The sequence below is a fragment of the Dendrobates tinctorius genome, unplaced genomic scaffold (genome assembly GCF_039654945.1).
Source record: "Dendrobates tinctorius isolate UK_male_01 unplaced genomic scaffold, ASM3965494v1 ptg000315l, whole genome shotgun sequence".
NCBI lineage: Eukaryota > Metazoa > Chordata > Amphibia > Anura > Dendrobatidae > Dendrobates > Dendrobates tinctorius.
Genome location: NW_027361982.1, coordinates 6,096,619 through 6,112,463, shown reverse-complemented (window position 1 = coordinate 6,112,463; position 15,845 = coordinate 6,096,619). Strand labels below are relative to the sequence as shown.

The following is a 15,845-nucleotide window of genomic DNA, read 5'->3' as shown; positions in this document are numbered from 1 at the left end:
ATATTGATCCGAATGACACCAGATTTGCAGTTATTCGGTCAGCACACTTTCCTAAGAAAAATACAATAAAAAAAACAATCAAATGTACCTCAAAATGGTATAAATGAAACACAAAAAAATCCCTCACACAGCTCGATTGAGAGAAAAGGAAAAATGACTTGGGTCTTGGAAAATAGTGGCACAAACCCAAATGTATGATTTTTGTTAAACTTCTGAATTTTTTTTCACCATTTATAAAAAATAATAATAATAAAAAAAAATAACAAGTTTAGTATCACCTTAATCGTATCGACCTAGAGAATTGGGTGTCCAGGTAATTTGTACCCCAAAATGAATACTGTGAAAACAAAATACTATGAACAATGTCCGAATTGCTTACGGTCATTTCGGCGGAAAAATATGTTATGACTTTTGGAAGAAAAGGAATTTTAAGATGAAAGCACAGAAACAAAAAAAAGTGTCCAATCCTGAAAGGATTAATTTAACATCCTGTCTGGAATTAAAAGAACTAAAAAATGGCTAAAGGATAAATCATTAACACTTGTGTTTTCGAAAACTTCTTACTTTGCAGAATTTGATTTGCCTAAAACGTTTATACGGTGCTGTGTATTCAGACAACATAATATCTTTTTTTATTAATCCCTTTTCCCCTTTGCTAACAGTGAAATGGAAGCAATGGGATGGCAAAATCCATTGCAGCGGTTAGAGGGTTAATGGCGATGCTTCAGGCTTATCTGCAGTAACACAGGCTGGATTCTGGAAAGTGAAAGTAAAAGTAGATTAAGATATAAAAGGCAGAGCAATGAGGAAAAGGGACACAAAGACAGTGAGAGAGGCAAGAAGTACACCCCTGTAACCAGGCCGTGGGGTGCAGACCAGTAACAGGGGCGCCAGATGAGCAGCTGCCGCACACAGGACCCCGCCACCATGATGTCGTCCACAATCTACAAGCTGTGCGTTATTCTTGTACACGGTGAGCATCATGAATGCGAGTTGTTTCACACCCCCATATCCCACCGGATTCCAAACTATTCTGCACCTATCACTCTTCTATTTAACCCTTCAGATTCTGTTCCCTTCCTAGATCTGCTATTCCACAGCGACGTATTTCTCCGCCATGACAATAGAAGATGTCTGGGACTTTCCAGCCTCTCTGCTTTCATTTTCCCTTGCATTGTGAGATTGTTCGATAAGCTACGGCCTACTGATTTTTCTTACTCCTAGCCTTTGTATAATGCTTTTATAATGTATATTTTAGTGAATATTATTTCTAGTACATGGGGTCTTGCGCTCTTTACTTGCGCATACACGCTCCTACTTTATTCAATACCATGGCGTGTGTATGTGAGGAAATGTCCGCAGTCCTGAGACCTGTTACCTTCATCACTTTTTATTAAAGGTGACCTAAAGATGCTGAGATGTGTGTGATGACCAGCAGATACAGGCCTGAGGCTGCACTACTGAAACGCTCTGATGGCATCATGTGCCCCTCTGATTCCTGTCAGGTGTCATGGAGACCTGGTGTGGAGTCAGATCACCTGCTACATCAATATCTACCTGAATGGCATCCATTATTGTCCACTTGTGGGGACATCCATGTATTTGATTATTTGGTTTCATGCAGTTTCCATGACAATGGAACTCAGATCTCAGAAATTGGCAGTTTTATCTGTCAGGCTTGGGGCCTGTAACTTCAGTGGATCACATGGGATATTAAGTAATTAGTGATGAATGTTCTTCTGTGAGGTCCCCTACATCCATAGCGGAAGGAGCCCATTAAGCTCTTCCTAAATTACCTAAATACATCAGTCCAGAGGCTTCATGTGACTATTTCCTATTGCTTTTTCTTTACTGCAGCCGGTGTGCTCATGGCCGTGCGCCCCAACTCTGGAGCCCAGTCTCTGTCCTGCTGGCTGGTGGAAGACATTCCGGCGACCGAGTCTAAACCACGCTCAATCCAGCAGACACCGGTACTGGTGCAGTTCACAGACGCCGCGGGGCTCACACATAGTTCGCCCATAGAAGCAGAACCTGGAACCTTATTCTTCTATGTTTTTGGTGAGGAAATTGAAGAGTTCAGTGAAGGGTTCTACTAAACCAGCATTGGTCCTGCAAGTACAATGGGTGCAGTGACTGATTCTACAAATCACAACATAAAACCCAAACGATAAAGGGTTATTCCCATCTTCATACATGGATATGTCGGATAAGGCCTCTAAAAACAGGAACTTTTGCAGTTTACTGCTTATTAAAATTTTTAACCATTCTCGAGATATTAACAATTTTCTTTTGTTTACAGCTCATTGCTTAGGAGACCGACCACCAGGGGCATAACTACAATAGGTGCATAGGTTGCAATCACTCCCAGGCCCTGGAGCTTAAGGGGACCAAAAAGTCTACTCTGGCCTTTATGAAAAAACCAATACCACTAACGATTTTCAATAATTTAGGACCCCATTGGACCATTTGCATTGGGACTCGTGAGATTCAAGTTACACCACTGCTGTCCATCTTGTAAGCACTGCGCTGAGGCTGGCTGGGATTAGGAGGTGACAACTTGGTCCAAAGATTGTGGCCAGCATCAAAGTAGTGCTCAGTAGAAAAGAGCTTGTAAGTCCTGTGCATGTTTGGCCAATGCAGCAAAACTCTAGTGGTGGTCGGTCTCCTAGGCAACAAGCTGTAAACAAAGAAAAGCGTTATCGTAAGTACCAATGACAGTTTTAACAAACAGCAAATGGCAAAAGTGCTTCTTCTACAAAACTATCCGATAATATCAATCTCTGAAGATAAGAATAACACTGTAAGGGCTCATACTCACTTGCGAGAGACTCACGGGACCGGAGCGTGCGGCTGCATAGAACTACATGTAGCCGCACGCTCCGGTCCGAGTGCCGGCGGCAGTGCCAGGTTTTCATGCGAGAATCGTGCGAGTCTCTCGCAAGTGAGTATGAGCCCTAATAGTCAGGGTGGCACAATTATCAAAACTGGGGCGAAGAATAAAGCTGAGCAGTTGTCCTTGACACCAATTTAAGATACTGTCTGTTCGCTATGAGCAGATACTACATTTTTCTATTGCAATGGGGGAGACTTTTTAACACTGGCACCACACAAGCGGTCCACCAATATCCGACCAACGGTGTGCACCGGATTCATCTACAGGACGCACTCCATGTGTAATAATGTGCCGCAGGTTTACCACAACGCCGGATCAGACCTGGTATTGTTTTCTGATGGTGTCTGGATCCATTTATTGTACAATCTATTCCAGAAAACTTACATAAATACATTAATAATTCTTATTCATCAGTAGAATTGCAAAATTGGCCCGATATAGAGTAAATACGAGTCCAGAGGAAATGGGGCAATAAATATAATCGGCGTCCTGATCCGAGTTTTCCTCTGTATCTAGATCCGTCTGGGAAGCTTTCTCCTGAGTTCACCTCCTGTGAGATAACTCGTCATTTGCCTCAGGAAGCCTCTTTGGACTGGGCACACTCTCTCACCGAGGAGAAATTCAGTTCACCAGCTCTTGGCAAGGACTGGTACACCGTGGCGGCCAGCAGTCATCTGGATGGAAGAGGACTGAGCCTTGTCCTAGGGCCTCTTGGTGACAAAAAAGATCATTTCTCAGGTACGTGTTCCTTAGAGGTGAAATCTCGATCAACAAAAGTTGTATACGTCCCCGATAATGATATTTCTCAATTGCTGGACACGTTCATGCACTGCAAACCAGTACTGTGATATTAGGTGTACTCTGTATTTGTTAATATTTTGGTACTTTATGTATCAAGTGCCTTAAAAGAGTTTTTCCATGGTAGACATTAATGGTGACTAAAAATGTCTTATCAATTGGGTCTAACCATTAAAGTGCTCCTGTCAGCAGGATTGTGCACAGTAACCTACAGACAGTGTCAGGTCGGCGCCATTATACTGATTACAATGATACCTGGTGATGAAATCCGTCTTAGGCCGGGGTCACACTTGCAAGAAACTTGCACGAGTCTCTCGTCTCAATACCCTGCATTGCCGCTGGCACTAGGGACCGGAGTGTGCGGCTGCTTGTATTTCTATGCAGCTGAGCGCTTCGGTCCCGAGTGCCGGCGGCAATGCAGGGTATTGAGACGCAAGACTCATGCAAGTTTCTCGCAAGTGTGACCCCGGCCTAAGACGGATTTCATCACCAGGTATCATTGCAATGAGTATAATGGCGCCGACCTGACACTGTCCGTAGGTTACTGTGCACAATCCTGTTGACAGGTTCCCTTTAAAGGGGTATTCCCATATCCAAGATCCTATACCAATATTTACGAGGTATAATAATATTATTATTATTATTATTATTATTATTATTAATAATATTAGCAAATACCTGATAGTATAGTTCTCCTGATCAGCTATGTCACTTACCCCATATGCAGGGTATTGCAGTAACTTAGGTATATAGTGAGGCTGTGTGCACACGCTGCGGATTTTGCTGCGGTTCCGCAGCGGTTTTGGCCGCTGCGGACCTGCAGCAGTTTCTCCTGCGGTGTACAGTACCATGATTCCCTATGGGAATCAAAAAACGCAGTGCAGACGGTGCGGAATTTTCCGCGCGGATTATCTGCGGTTTTCAATCCGCAGAAAGAATTGACATGTCAATTCTTTCTGCGGATTCCGCTGCGGTTTGCCATCTCCTCCATTGAGGAGATGAAAAACCGCAGGGCAAAACCGCAGAGCAATCCGCAGGTAAAACCGCAGGTCTTTTGACCTGCGGTTTCACCTGCGGATTTTACAAAATCCGCGCGGATGAATCCGCACCTAATCCGCAGAGTGTGCACACAGCCTGACAGTTGTTCGTGGTTGTAACCATGGATCTCTAAGCTAATGGAATGCACTGAACATGGGGTAAGCGACATAGTTAATTAGAAGAACTATGCTACATTTCTAATTGGAGGTATTTGGTAGTATTATTATTATTATTATTGCACCTACTACATATTGGGATAGGATCTTGGAGATGGTGATACCCCTTTAAGTCCCTCACCAAATCCTGGTAAAGCCATTGATATGTAGTCATACTATTTGTAGTGTAGAAACACTCTTGTGCGCTGATGATTATGATTATTACATATGTTGAAAAAAGACATGGATCCATCAAGATGCTGATACACCCGGCCATGTCTTCAGCTGATCTTTTCTTTCTCTCCAGCCTCTTTAGCTGTTTTCTCTGCCTCCACTATCCTCCATGCCCAGATGGATAAGCCCCTGTCTGTACCCTGCAGCATGTGGCGGGGGCATCAGCCGCGCTTTTCTGTGGAGTGGCGCCATCGTGCCTTGGGCGATGGAAGCCTCCTCTATGCGTATGATGGATGGAAGGACAAAGTTGAGGAGAATGTCCCAAACTGTCACCTGAATTTTTCGGCCTTACACAACGAAGGGGATGCATCCCTCCTGATTGACAATGTGGAAATTTCCCACCAAGGCATCTTGTTATGTACAGTCTACCTGCCCTACCTGAGGGCACAGAGGGAAATCCATCTGGTGGTCACCGGTAAGATACCATAGAGGGGCAATGGGAGCATGGTATCATACATGCTGGGATTTTTTTTACATTTTTTTTAGTTGTTTTTCATTTGGGGAATTTTCATTTTTCAGTGGACTTGTCTCCTGAGCAGACTCTTGGTGGACATGACTCATATCTTCTAGTTCTACTGGACCGACAGACTAGTGAAACTGTGATAAAATCTAGAATATTTTGGCCTGGTAGCCGTGATAGATGCCTGCCATATTAATTTATTAAAAAAACAGCTCCTCCGTAGAATTTAATTAATTTCCTTCTGTTTTTCGGTTCTTCGTTGCTCCTCCAGCCAAACCCCAGGTTACCCTGCAGCCTGCCCCACTCTTTGCCCGGCCGGGTGAGGAGGTGACGCTTACTTGTGACATTTCTCACTTTCACCCTCTGGAAATCTCTGTGGACTTCTTAGTTCAGCTTTCAGAGGAATCACATCCCACTTTGTTGTCTGGAAATTCCCTGTCTAATCACATCTCCAACTATGATGGTACCTACAGTATCTCTGCATACCAGCGCATCACCGCCAGCAGCGACCTCCACGGAGCGCGATACTTCTGCAGAGTCAACCATGTTAGTGCCGCAAAAGGCATCTCGAGCTCCCAGACACTGAAAGTTGCAGGTAATAAATTATATACAGTAATTGCACAATGAGGCTCAGAGAGCAGTTCTTGGATTATTTGTGTGTAAATCTTCATAGATCATTGTCTGTAGGACAGGGATACAGTGTGTGACTGCCGCTCTCCCTCTATATACAGGGATGTCGGCGCCGTCTCTGGAGGATATAATGTACCTCTTCCTGACTGCTCTGTTTCTCTACGGAACTCTAAGCTACCTACGCAGAAAAGGTAAAAATATAAAAAAAAACCCAAAGTTTGGGAAACCAAGAACAGATCTGATTTAAATGAAGACATTTTAAGACACAAGGAATAGTATCAGCACAATGACTGACGACTCTTCCATCTCTCTACTACAGCCGTGTCTCTCTTTGGAAGTCGTGAAGATTTGAAGGCTCAGAAGGTACAGTATAAATGAGAATGTAGTGGGGGTGTACAAACTTACGCTAGTTTCACATTAGCGTTTACGGCTGCAGCGTCGGGCTGCGCACGGCCACCGCTAAGCCCCGCCTCCGCCGGTAGCTTCGCCTACGGACGCATGACGCTGCATGCGTTCTGCGTCCCCTATCTTTAGCACTGGGGATGCAGGCCGTGCGCAGTATGCGTTTGGCGGCGCATGCGTCCTTTTGACGCTGCGCCAACCAGCGCCAAACGCAACAGGTTGCAATTTGATGTGCTCGGCGCAGCGTCAAAGGGACGCATGCGCCGCCAAACGCATACTGCGCACGGCCTGCGTCCCCAGTGCTAAAGATAGGGGACGCATGCAGCGTCATGCGTCCGTAGGCGGAGCTACCGGCGGAGGCGCAGCTTAGCGGTGGCCGTGCGCAGCCCGACGCTGCGGCCGTCAGCGCTAATGAGAAACTAGCCTTATACAATGGGGGATATCCCCTCTATGTGTGGCTGTGATGCAGAACTTGGATACATTTTGTGTATGTGAATTTCTAAAATTAAAAAATGCATCAGAGTGGTGAACGCTGCACAGAAGGACCTCAGAGAGATGAACCCTGCACAGAAGGACTTCAGAGCAGTGAACCCTGCACAGAAGGACCTCAGAGCAGTGAACCCTGCACAGAAGGTCCTAAGTCCTGCGAACGCTGCACGGGAGGACCTCAGAGCAGCGAACACTGCACAGGAGGACCTCAGATCGGCGAATGCTGCACACAAGGACCTCAAAGCGGTGAACCCAGCACAGAAGGATCTCAGAGATGTGAACCCAGCACAGAAGGACCTTATGTGGCAGCACGGTGGCTCAGTGGTTAGCACTGCAGCCTTGCAGCGCTGGAGTCCTGGGTTCGAATCCCACCAAGGACAACATCTGCAAGGAGTTTGTATGTTCTCCCCGTGTTTGCGTGGGTGTTCTCCGGCTTCCTCTCACATTCCAAAGACATACTGATAGGGAATTTAGATTGTGAGCCCCATCAGGGACAGTGATGATAATGTGTGCAAACTGTAAAGCGCTGCGGAATATGTTAGCGCTATATAAAAATAAAGATTATTATTATTATTAGAGCGGTGAACCCAGCAAAGAAGGACCTCAGAGCGGTGAACCCAGCACAGAAGGACCTCAGAGCGGTGAACCCTGCACAGAAAGATCTCAGAGCAGTGAACCCAGCACAGAAGACCCTCAGAGCGGTGAATTCACCACAGAAGGACCTCAGAGCCGTGAACCCAGTACTGAATGACCTCAGAGCGGTGAACCCAACACAGTAGGAACTCAGAGAGACGGTGAATTCACCACAGAAGGACCTCAGAGCCGTGAACCTAGCACAGAAGGACATCAGAGCGGTGAACTAGTACAAAAGACCCTCAAAGCGGTGAACACTGCACAAAAGGACCTCAGAGCGGTGAACCCAACACAGAGGGACCTCAGAGCGGTGACAGCTGTACAGAAGGAAAATTGTTATGGTTGTGTGGAATATGTGCATGTGTGATGTGCGGATGCTTAGGGTCGGTCTTGAGATCACAAAATGACTAAATGTTTTGGATTTTGTTTCCTACAGAATAAATCGGAATAGAGTAAGAGACGGCGAGAAATCAGGACCTGATCTAAACCGACGTTGATGTGTGTCCGGTACAAAGTTTAATGCACTTGATCTTTTATTTCCCTGGACAGAAGCCGCCACCTGAGGAGTCTGACAGCCGCCATCCCCCTCTGTGTGGAGCGGCCGAGTTATGTGTATGGCCCGCTTCAGGGTTTATTAACACGTGACATTTTTATTGTGGTTTCCATCATTTACTGCAGTTTTTGATCTTTTATATTATAATACAAATATTTCACTAGAAAAAACAAACAAAACAATTACTGCTAATACTATGACAGAAATGCCATGTGAATATAGCCCTGAGCTGCTCGTACTTTCGTGTCAGACTCTTTTATCCTGATTGATTTATCATTTACGGTTGATGTGTGAACATTTTTATTTTGGCCAAAACCTTCATCAGTTTATGGGGACAAATCGATAGCTGCCCGGACGATCCCTTGTGGTTTCGCTGCAGATCTGTCGACACAAATGATGTTCCAAGAACTGCACAAACAGCGACCAAAGCATCAGCATTGCAGATATGGTTTCCCCAGATTCGGGCACATACATCTGCCTTCTGTCGCTCTCGTTCATGTCGGGAAAAGTCGTTAAGGAAATTATCTAAATTGGGCTTTTCAGAGATCCCATGTCTGTGCTGCCCATCGTCGGGCCGGCCGCTGCCTCATTCATGTCTTTATTTTCTCCCATGTGTTAAAAGAAACTGTCCAGTTTTCTTAAGTGTTTTGGTCCTTGTGTCCTTTTATCCTCATCAGTGTTTCATTTATTTTTTCCAAATTTTTCTTTTGTTTTTTTTTTATCACTGTAATTGATTGGAATGACAATCCTGGACAGGACATGAAAAATAGACGTCCGAGTGAGGCTTTAGGGCGAGCTTTCACTTTACTGTCAAATGTGATTTTTGCAGCGATTTGTGGAAAATCGCAGCATAGTGGCATGGTTGTACTGCAATTTTATATAAATAATGATATAAAAAATTGTTAGGATGTGTGAACTGCCCCTTATTCTGCTGCTTCTAATTGCACTGTTCTGGGATTAAATCTAGGTTGTTGGATCCCAGGAAGCTGTATAACTAATAGGATATAATGAGTAGTTCCCTAAATGAGGGAAGAAACGCGTCGCTCTGTAATTCTAGTTTCTAAAATTGTCTGATATGTATCAAACGTGCTGTTTTCACACTGAAGCTCCTCGTACACATTACTGAGCTGTGAGAAAACAACCGATCTGCCAACAGTTGTCTCCCCAGAGCCCCCAATGCACAGGAAGTCTTGCCTGAGCCCCCTACAAGGGAGCCAATGCCAGACTCCTCTGCCCCCTCTAGACTCCTCTGTCCTCCTCCAGACTCCTCTGTCCTCCTCCAGACTTTTCTATCCCCCCAGACTTCTTTGACCACTTCTAGACTCCTCTATACCCCTAAAGACCCCTTTGCCCCCCTCCAGACTCTTCTGTCCCCCTCCAGACTCTTCTGTCCCCCTCCAGACTCCTCCGTCCTCCTCCAGACTCCTCTGACCACCTCCAGACTTCTCTATCCCCCCCCCAGACTTCTCTGACTACCTCTAGACTCCTCTATACCCCTCAATGTCCCCTCCAGGTTCCTCTGTTCTCTTGCAAACTCATCTGCTCTTTTCCAAACTCCACAGTCCCCTCCAGACTCTTCTTTCCCGCTCCAGACTCCTCAGTTCTCAGTACGCCTCTGTCCCCTTCCAAAATCTTCTGTTTCACCCCAGATTTCTCTGTCCCCAATCAGACTCCTCTGACAGCAGCTTTTCTCCTGAATAACAAAAGAATTTGAAATCTAAATTGCCGGAAGCCACCATACACGTCAGATTGTGGGCCAATCCCACCGATATCAGCAGATCTGTCCGTATTCAGTATAAAGGCCCCCCATACACATCAGAGTGACATGAGCTGAGTCCTCTGATATTGGCCAAAAGTCTAATTTGTATGGGGGCCCCAGGCTCTTCCCAGACAGAGAAGGAAGGATCCAGCATGTCTGGTATCTGACAGCTGATTCTTCTGTTCTCCAGGAGATTGTGTATGGGGGGGCCGACTGCTATCTATTATGTACGGGGGGGGGCGACTGCTATCTATTGTGTATGGGGGGGGCCGACTGCTGCCTCTTGTGTATGGGGAGCCGACTGCTATCTATTGTGTATGGGGGGGGGGGGGGCGACTGCTATCTATTGTGCATGGGAGCCGACTGCTACCTCTTGTGTATGGAGGGCAGACTGCTATCTATTGTGTATGGCGGGGCCGATTGCTATCTATTGTGTATGGCGGGGCCGATTGCTATCTATTGTGTATGGGGGGCGGACTGCTATCTATTGTGTACAAGAGGGTCGACTGCTGTCTATTGAGTATGAGGGCCGACTGCTATTTATTGTGTATGGAGGTCGACTGCTCTCTCTTGTGTATGGGGGAGCCGACTGCTATCTATTGTGTATGGGGGTCGACTGCTATCTGTTTTGTATGGGGGGCGGGGCTGACTGCTATCTATTGTATATGGGGGGCCTTGAGCTGCCATGATAAGAGGCAGATAACACGGGATCCACTTTTGATAATAAGCCTCCACTTTTCCTCCATCCTCTCTGCGCAGTGACCTCTGTACATTTCACAGAAGTCAGTAGGTAGCTTTCTGGGTTTATGTCAGCTCCTCCTGCCCCAATCATATAAAGAAATCGAAAAAATAAGTAAAAATTATGAAAATAAATGTCATATCAGGCTTTGTCTAGATTAATAAATAGTAATAATCCAATGATTCTACAGATCGCCTACCCACCATCATCCCCGTATCCTCACACTATAAGCCACAGCTTTGCGCAAATGTGCTGTCTTACCGCTATCGGGAGCCGAAATGTTTGTGGGGTGATCGGCGTATTTTTCCCTCAGTATTTGTGAGATTTATTTGTATATTTTGATTGTAGTCTTTTATAGGAGATTGTTTATTAGAATTTTGTTTTAATGTTGTTTTTATCATTTTCTGCTTTGAGATGATTTTCTTTTAATCCCGGATAACACCTATGGATTTGTGTGGTCCGGTACGATGTTCTGGTACGCTGCCAGGATTTATTGTACTAGATTACAGGCGCAGACTCGCTATCTCACTACAATAATGTGATTACTGTGTAATAAACATGATAATAAAACGACAACATGTTCCACCAGATACTGGGGCTAAAATAACAGTGGATTACAGGATCTGTCACACACAGCAAAGGAAATATCATCTGAGCTTTGCTTCACTTTCAGCCTTTCATTCCTTCTTTTTGCCTGTTTAGTGGTTTGGGATTTTTTGATAGTAATTTGAAAACACGTCCTTCTGATTAACTAATGGAACTCTCTGATCTAGACATAAAAGATGGTTTCTTATTAGGAAATTTTGAATTTTCAGTTGTCCTGTAGCTAGTGGGTGGTGACGAGCTGCTGTGATGTCTCCCATACACAACACACACAGACTTGAGCAGTGTAGCTGTGAATCCAGCACTTGGGTGAGATAAAACACTTACTAGAAAGCAGCAACATGGAGAACATCATACAGCAGTACTGAGCAGAGAAGCTGTGAGACAAATCACTTGCTTGAAGCTCCAGCAGCAATTTGCTTCTCTGGCTGTGTCAGTGCCTCTCCATGCATTTCCCTCTTCCTCCACCTTCACTCCTCCATAGGTTTTATTAGTAGCTGTAGCCTGTAACCTGATACTTCAGAGAGCTGTCAGGTCTTACTTTGACCAAGAGAGAGTTTAGAGTTCAGAAGGCAGGGATATGAAAAGAAGTGGCTCATAAGGGTAGAAAAAGCAGATTTCTCAAATTGCAGTCTCATTTGTAATATTGGTTTAGGACAGTGACCATCCAAATGTTCAGACCTTAGAGTCCAATTAAGTCAGTAGAGGGATTTTTAGTATGAAAAAAATAATATATTTTCTAGACTATAAATATATACAACGTAGTAATATTCTTGCACTAAAGGGATTGTCTGGGAGGAAATATAGGATCGGTGGAGATCTGACACCCAGTCCTCCCATCGATCGGCTGGAATCTGCTCTGACACATCTGCTCCATACAGAGCTGGGTGTTCCCCTCCTTGGATTGCTTATGGTTAGCCAGCCCCCATTACACACAGAATCAGGCACCAGCCGACGCCAAAACCTCTCTCCTGCGCTTAGCACAAGCCCGGGTTGGCGTCAGAATTGAGGGCGACAATCCTATCACATTTAGGCACTGTTCCCAATAGGAGAATATTAATAATTTGTATATGTTCAAAGTTTGTATATGTGGACAACCCCTTGAAGAACATGCAGAGGTTTTTCCCCAGAGTATATGGTTATATAGATTATGTACTGGTGGGAGGGGGCTTGATGTGCTGTGATATAAATGGGCGACCAGGATGATTCCTTTTTCTAATCAATAAAATTATGAACCAATATTAGCACTGTCGTCATTGCATCTCAATTCCTAATGAAACTAGAAAAATCCCACCAGGATCATTTACCGTGTTATACTTCAAAAACTGCAACCAAAGTGGAGTGATTCCACACTAGACCCAATGATGATTTAGGCCAATTCAGTTGACCCACCATCGGTGTAGACCTAGCGACTGTGATTAGGATGTGCCAGGGTTATGGCCATGGTAAATCAATATTAGACTATCGCACACAGACTAATCAGATCATCGTAACGTATCCAGTTCAAATAACTAACATTGACCTACAAGCCCGTCACAATCTGACTCCTCTGTGTATCTCTGATCTAATCTCCCGATATCTTCCCACACGTAACCTCTGGTCCTCCCAAGATCTCATTCTCTCCGCATTTATATGCTCCTCACCCAATTACCTCCAAGACTTCTCCCGAGTATCCACCATTCTACGGAATTCTGTGTCCCAACATGTCTGATTATCTACCACATTCAAAACTTTTAGACATAACCTGAAAACCCATCTAAAGACAGCTACAGCATGCAGTAACCCACCTCACCACCGCAGCTGCCACCCACCACCACCGCAGCTGCCACCTCACCACCATTGGAGCTCCCATCTCGCCACCACCGGAGCTCCCATCTCACCACTGCATCTGCCACCCACCACCACCGCAGCTGCCACCTCACCACCACTGGAGCTCCCATCTCCCCACCACTGGAGCTGCCACCTCGCCGCTATCGGAGCTCCTATCTCAACACCACCAGAGCTCCCATCTCAACACCACCAGAGCTCCCATCTCAGCACCACCGGAGCTCCCATCTCAACACCACTGGAGCTCCCATCTCACCTCCACTGGAGCACCCATCTCACCTCCACTGAAGCTCCCTTATCACCTCCACTGGAGCTTCCATCTCACCACCACCGGAGCTCTCATCTCACCACCACTAGAGCTCCCACCTCAACACTACCGGAGCTGCCACCTCATCACCACCGGAGATGTCACCTCATCACCACTGGAGATGTCACCTCACCATAACGGGAGCTGTCACCTCACTACCACCGGAATTGCTGCAACCCCTCAACCTGCTGTCTCCTTCCCCATAATCCTGCAGACTGTAAGCCTTCAAGGGCAGGTCCCTCTTTTGCACATAGGGGGCAGTATTATAGTAGTTATGTTCTGGTACATAAGGAGCAGTTTTATAGTAGTTATATTCTTGTACATAAAGGAGCAGTATTATAGTAGTTATATTCTTGTACATAGGGGCAGTATTATAGTAGTTATATTCTTGTACATAGGAGCAGTATTATAGTAGTTATATTCTTGTACATAGGGGCAGTATTATGGTAGTTATATTCTTGTACATAGGAGCAGTGTTATAGTAGTTATATTCTTATAAATAGGGGCAGTATTATAGTAGTTATATTCTTGTACATAGGGGCAGTATTATAGTAGTTATATTCTTGTACATAGGGGCAGTATTATAGTAGTTATATTCTTGTACATAGGGGCAGTATTATATTAATTATATTCTTGAATATAGGGGCAGTATTATAGTAGTTATATTCTTGTACATAGGAGCAGTATTATAGTAGTTATAGTCTTGTACATAGTGGCAGTATTATAGTAGTTATATTCTTGTACATAGAGGGCAGTATTATAGTAGTTATATTCTGGTACATAGGAGCAGTATTATAGTAGTTACATTCTTGTATAATAGGGGGCAGTATTATAGTAGTTATATTCTTGTACATAGGAGCAGTATTATAGTAGTTACATTCTTGTACATAGGGGGCAGTATTATAGTAGTTATATTCTTGTACATAGGGAGCAGTATTATAGTAGCTATATTCTTGTACATAGGAGCAGTATTATAGTAGTTATATTCTTGTACATAGAGAGCAGTATTATAGTAGTTATATTCTTGTACATAGGAGCAGTATTATAGTAGTTATATTCTTGTACATAGGAGCAGTATTATAGTAGTTATTTTCTTGTACATAGGGTCAGTATTATAGTAGTTATATTCTTGTACATAGGGGCAGTATTATAGTAGTTATATTCTTGTACATAGGGGCAGTATTATAGTAGTTATATTCTTGTACATAGGGGCAGTATTATAGTAGTTATATTCTTGTACATAGGGTCAGTATTATAGTAGTTATATTCTTGTACATAGGAGCAGTACTATAGTAGTTATATTCTTGTACATAGAGGGCAGTATTATAGTAGTTATATTCCTGTACATAGGAGCAGTATTATAGTAGTTATATTCTTGTACATAGGGTCAGTATTATAGTAGTTATATTCTTGTACATAGGAGCAGTACTATAGTAGTTATATTCTTGTACATAGGAGCAGTATTATAGTAGTTATATTCTTGTACATAGGGGGCAGTATTATAGTAGTTATATTCTTGTACATAGAGGGCAGTATTATAGTAGTTATATTCTTGTACATAGGGGCAGTATTATAGTAGTTATATTCTTGTACATAGGGTCAGTATTATAGTAGTTATATTCTTGTACATAGGAGCAGTATTATAGTAGTTACATTCTTGTACATAGGGAGCAGTATTATAGTAGTTATATTCTTGTACATAGAGGGCAGTATTATAGTAGTTATATTCCTGTTCATAGGAGCAGTATTATAGTAGTTATATTCTTGTACATGGGGTCAGTATTATAGTAGTTATATTCTTGTACATAGGGGCAGTATTATAGTAGCTATATTCTTGTACATAGGAGCAGTATTATAGTAGTTATATTCTTGTACATAGGGGCAGTATTATAGTAGTTATATTCTTGTTTATAGAGGCAGTATTATAGTATAGTTATATTTTTATAGATAGGAGGCAGTATTCTACTAATTATATTTTTGCATGTAGAGGACAAATGAATGGTCATAGGTTGCAGAGATTGGGAAAAAACTTCAGAGCAGCAGTGACTTCCACTTTTAGTTACAGTTTCTGGAAAATACATGAGTTGGCGGGTGGCACCACTGAATACGGAGGAATGCTGTTCCTGGCTGCAGAGAACATGAGAGCACTGTATCCTTAGGCACGAGCAGACAACATTCAGAAAGACAAGGTATGTGCAGAATGTTTTTCTTTGTGAGATCTTAGTAATGGTTACTGTAACTCTGTTTATAGAGATAAGCAGTAGAGCTAAACAAGGACGCACTTATGGGTTATTGCATATTACGGGGATATCGGGCCTTTAAAAT

General features: G+C 43.9%; 2 protein-coding genes across 2 annotated transcripts in view; both read left to right on the top strand.

Moving 5' to 3' along the window:
- Window positions 1–726: 726 nt before the first annotated feature.
- TAPBP (TAP binding protein) lies at window positions 727–12,627 on the top strand. The gene is made up of 8 exons (XM_073561359.1): window positions 727–973; window positions 1,858–2,058; window positions 3,410–3,631; window positions 5,192–5,533; window positions 5,850–6,173; window positions 6,310–6,399; window positions 6,528–6,571; window positions 8,169–12,627. Exons 1-8 carry the CDS (start codon window positions 895–897, stop codon window positions 8,181–8,183), a joined length of 1,317 nt encoding a protein of 438 aa, XP_073417460.1. The 5' UTR covers window positions 727–894; the 3' UTR covers window positions 8,184–12,627.
- A 2,961-nt stretch (window positions 12,628–15,588) lies between these two features.
- Window positions 15,589–15,845, top strand: part of RGL2 (ral guanine nucleotide dissociation stimulator like 2) — a 38,902-nt gene continuing 38,645 nt past the window's right edge. Inside the window, exon 1 of the mRNA XM_073561352.1 lies at window positions 15,589–15,709. The gene's annotated coding sequence lies outside the window, so the exon portion shown is untranslated. The remainder of the gene's footprint in view (window positions 15,710–15,845) is intronic.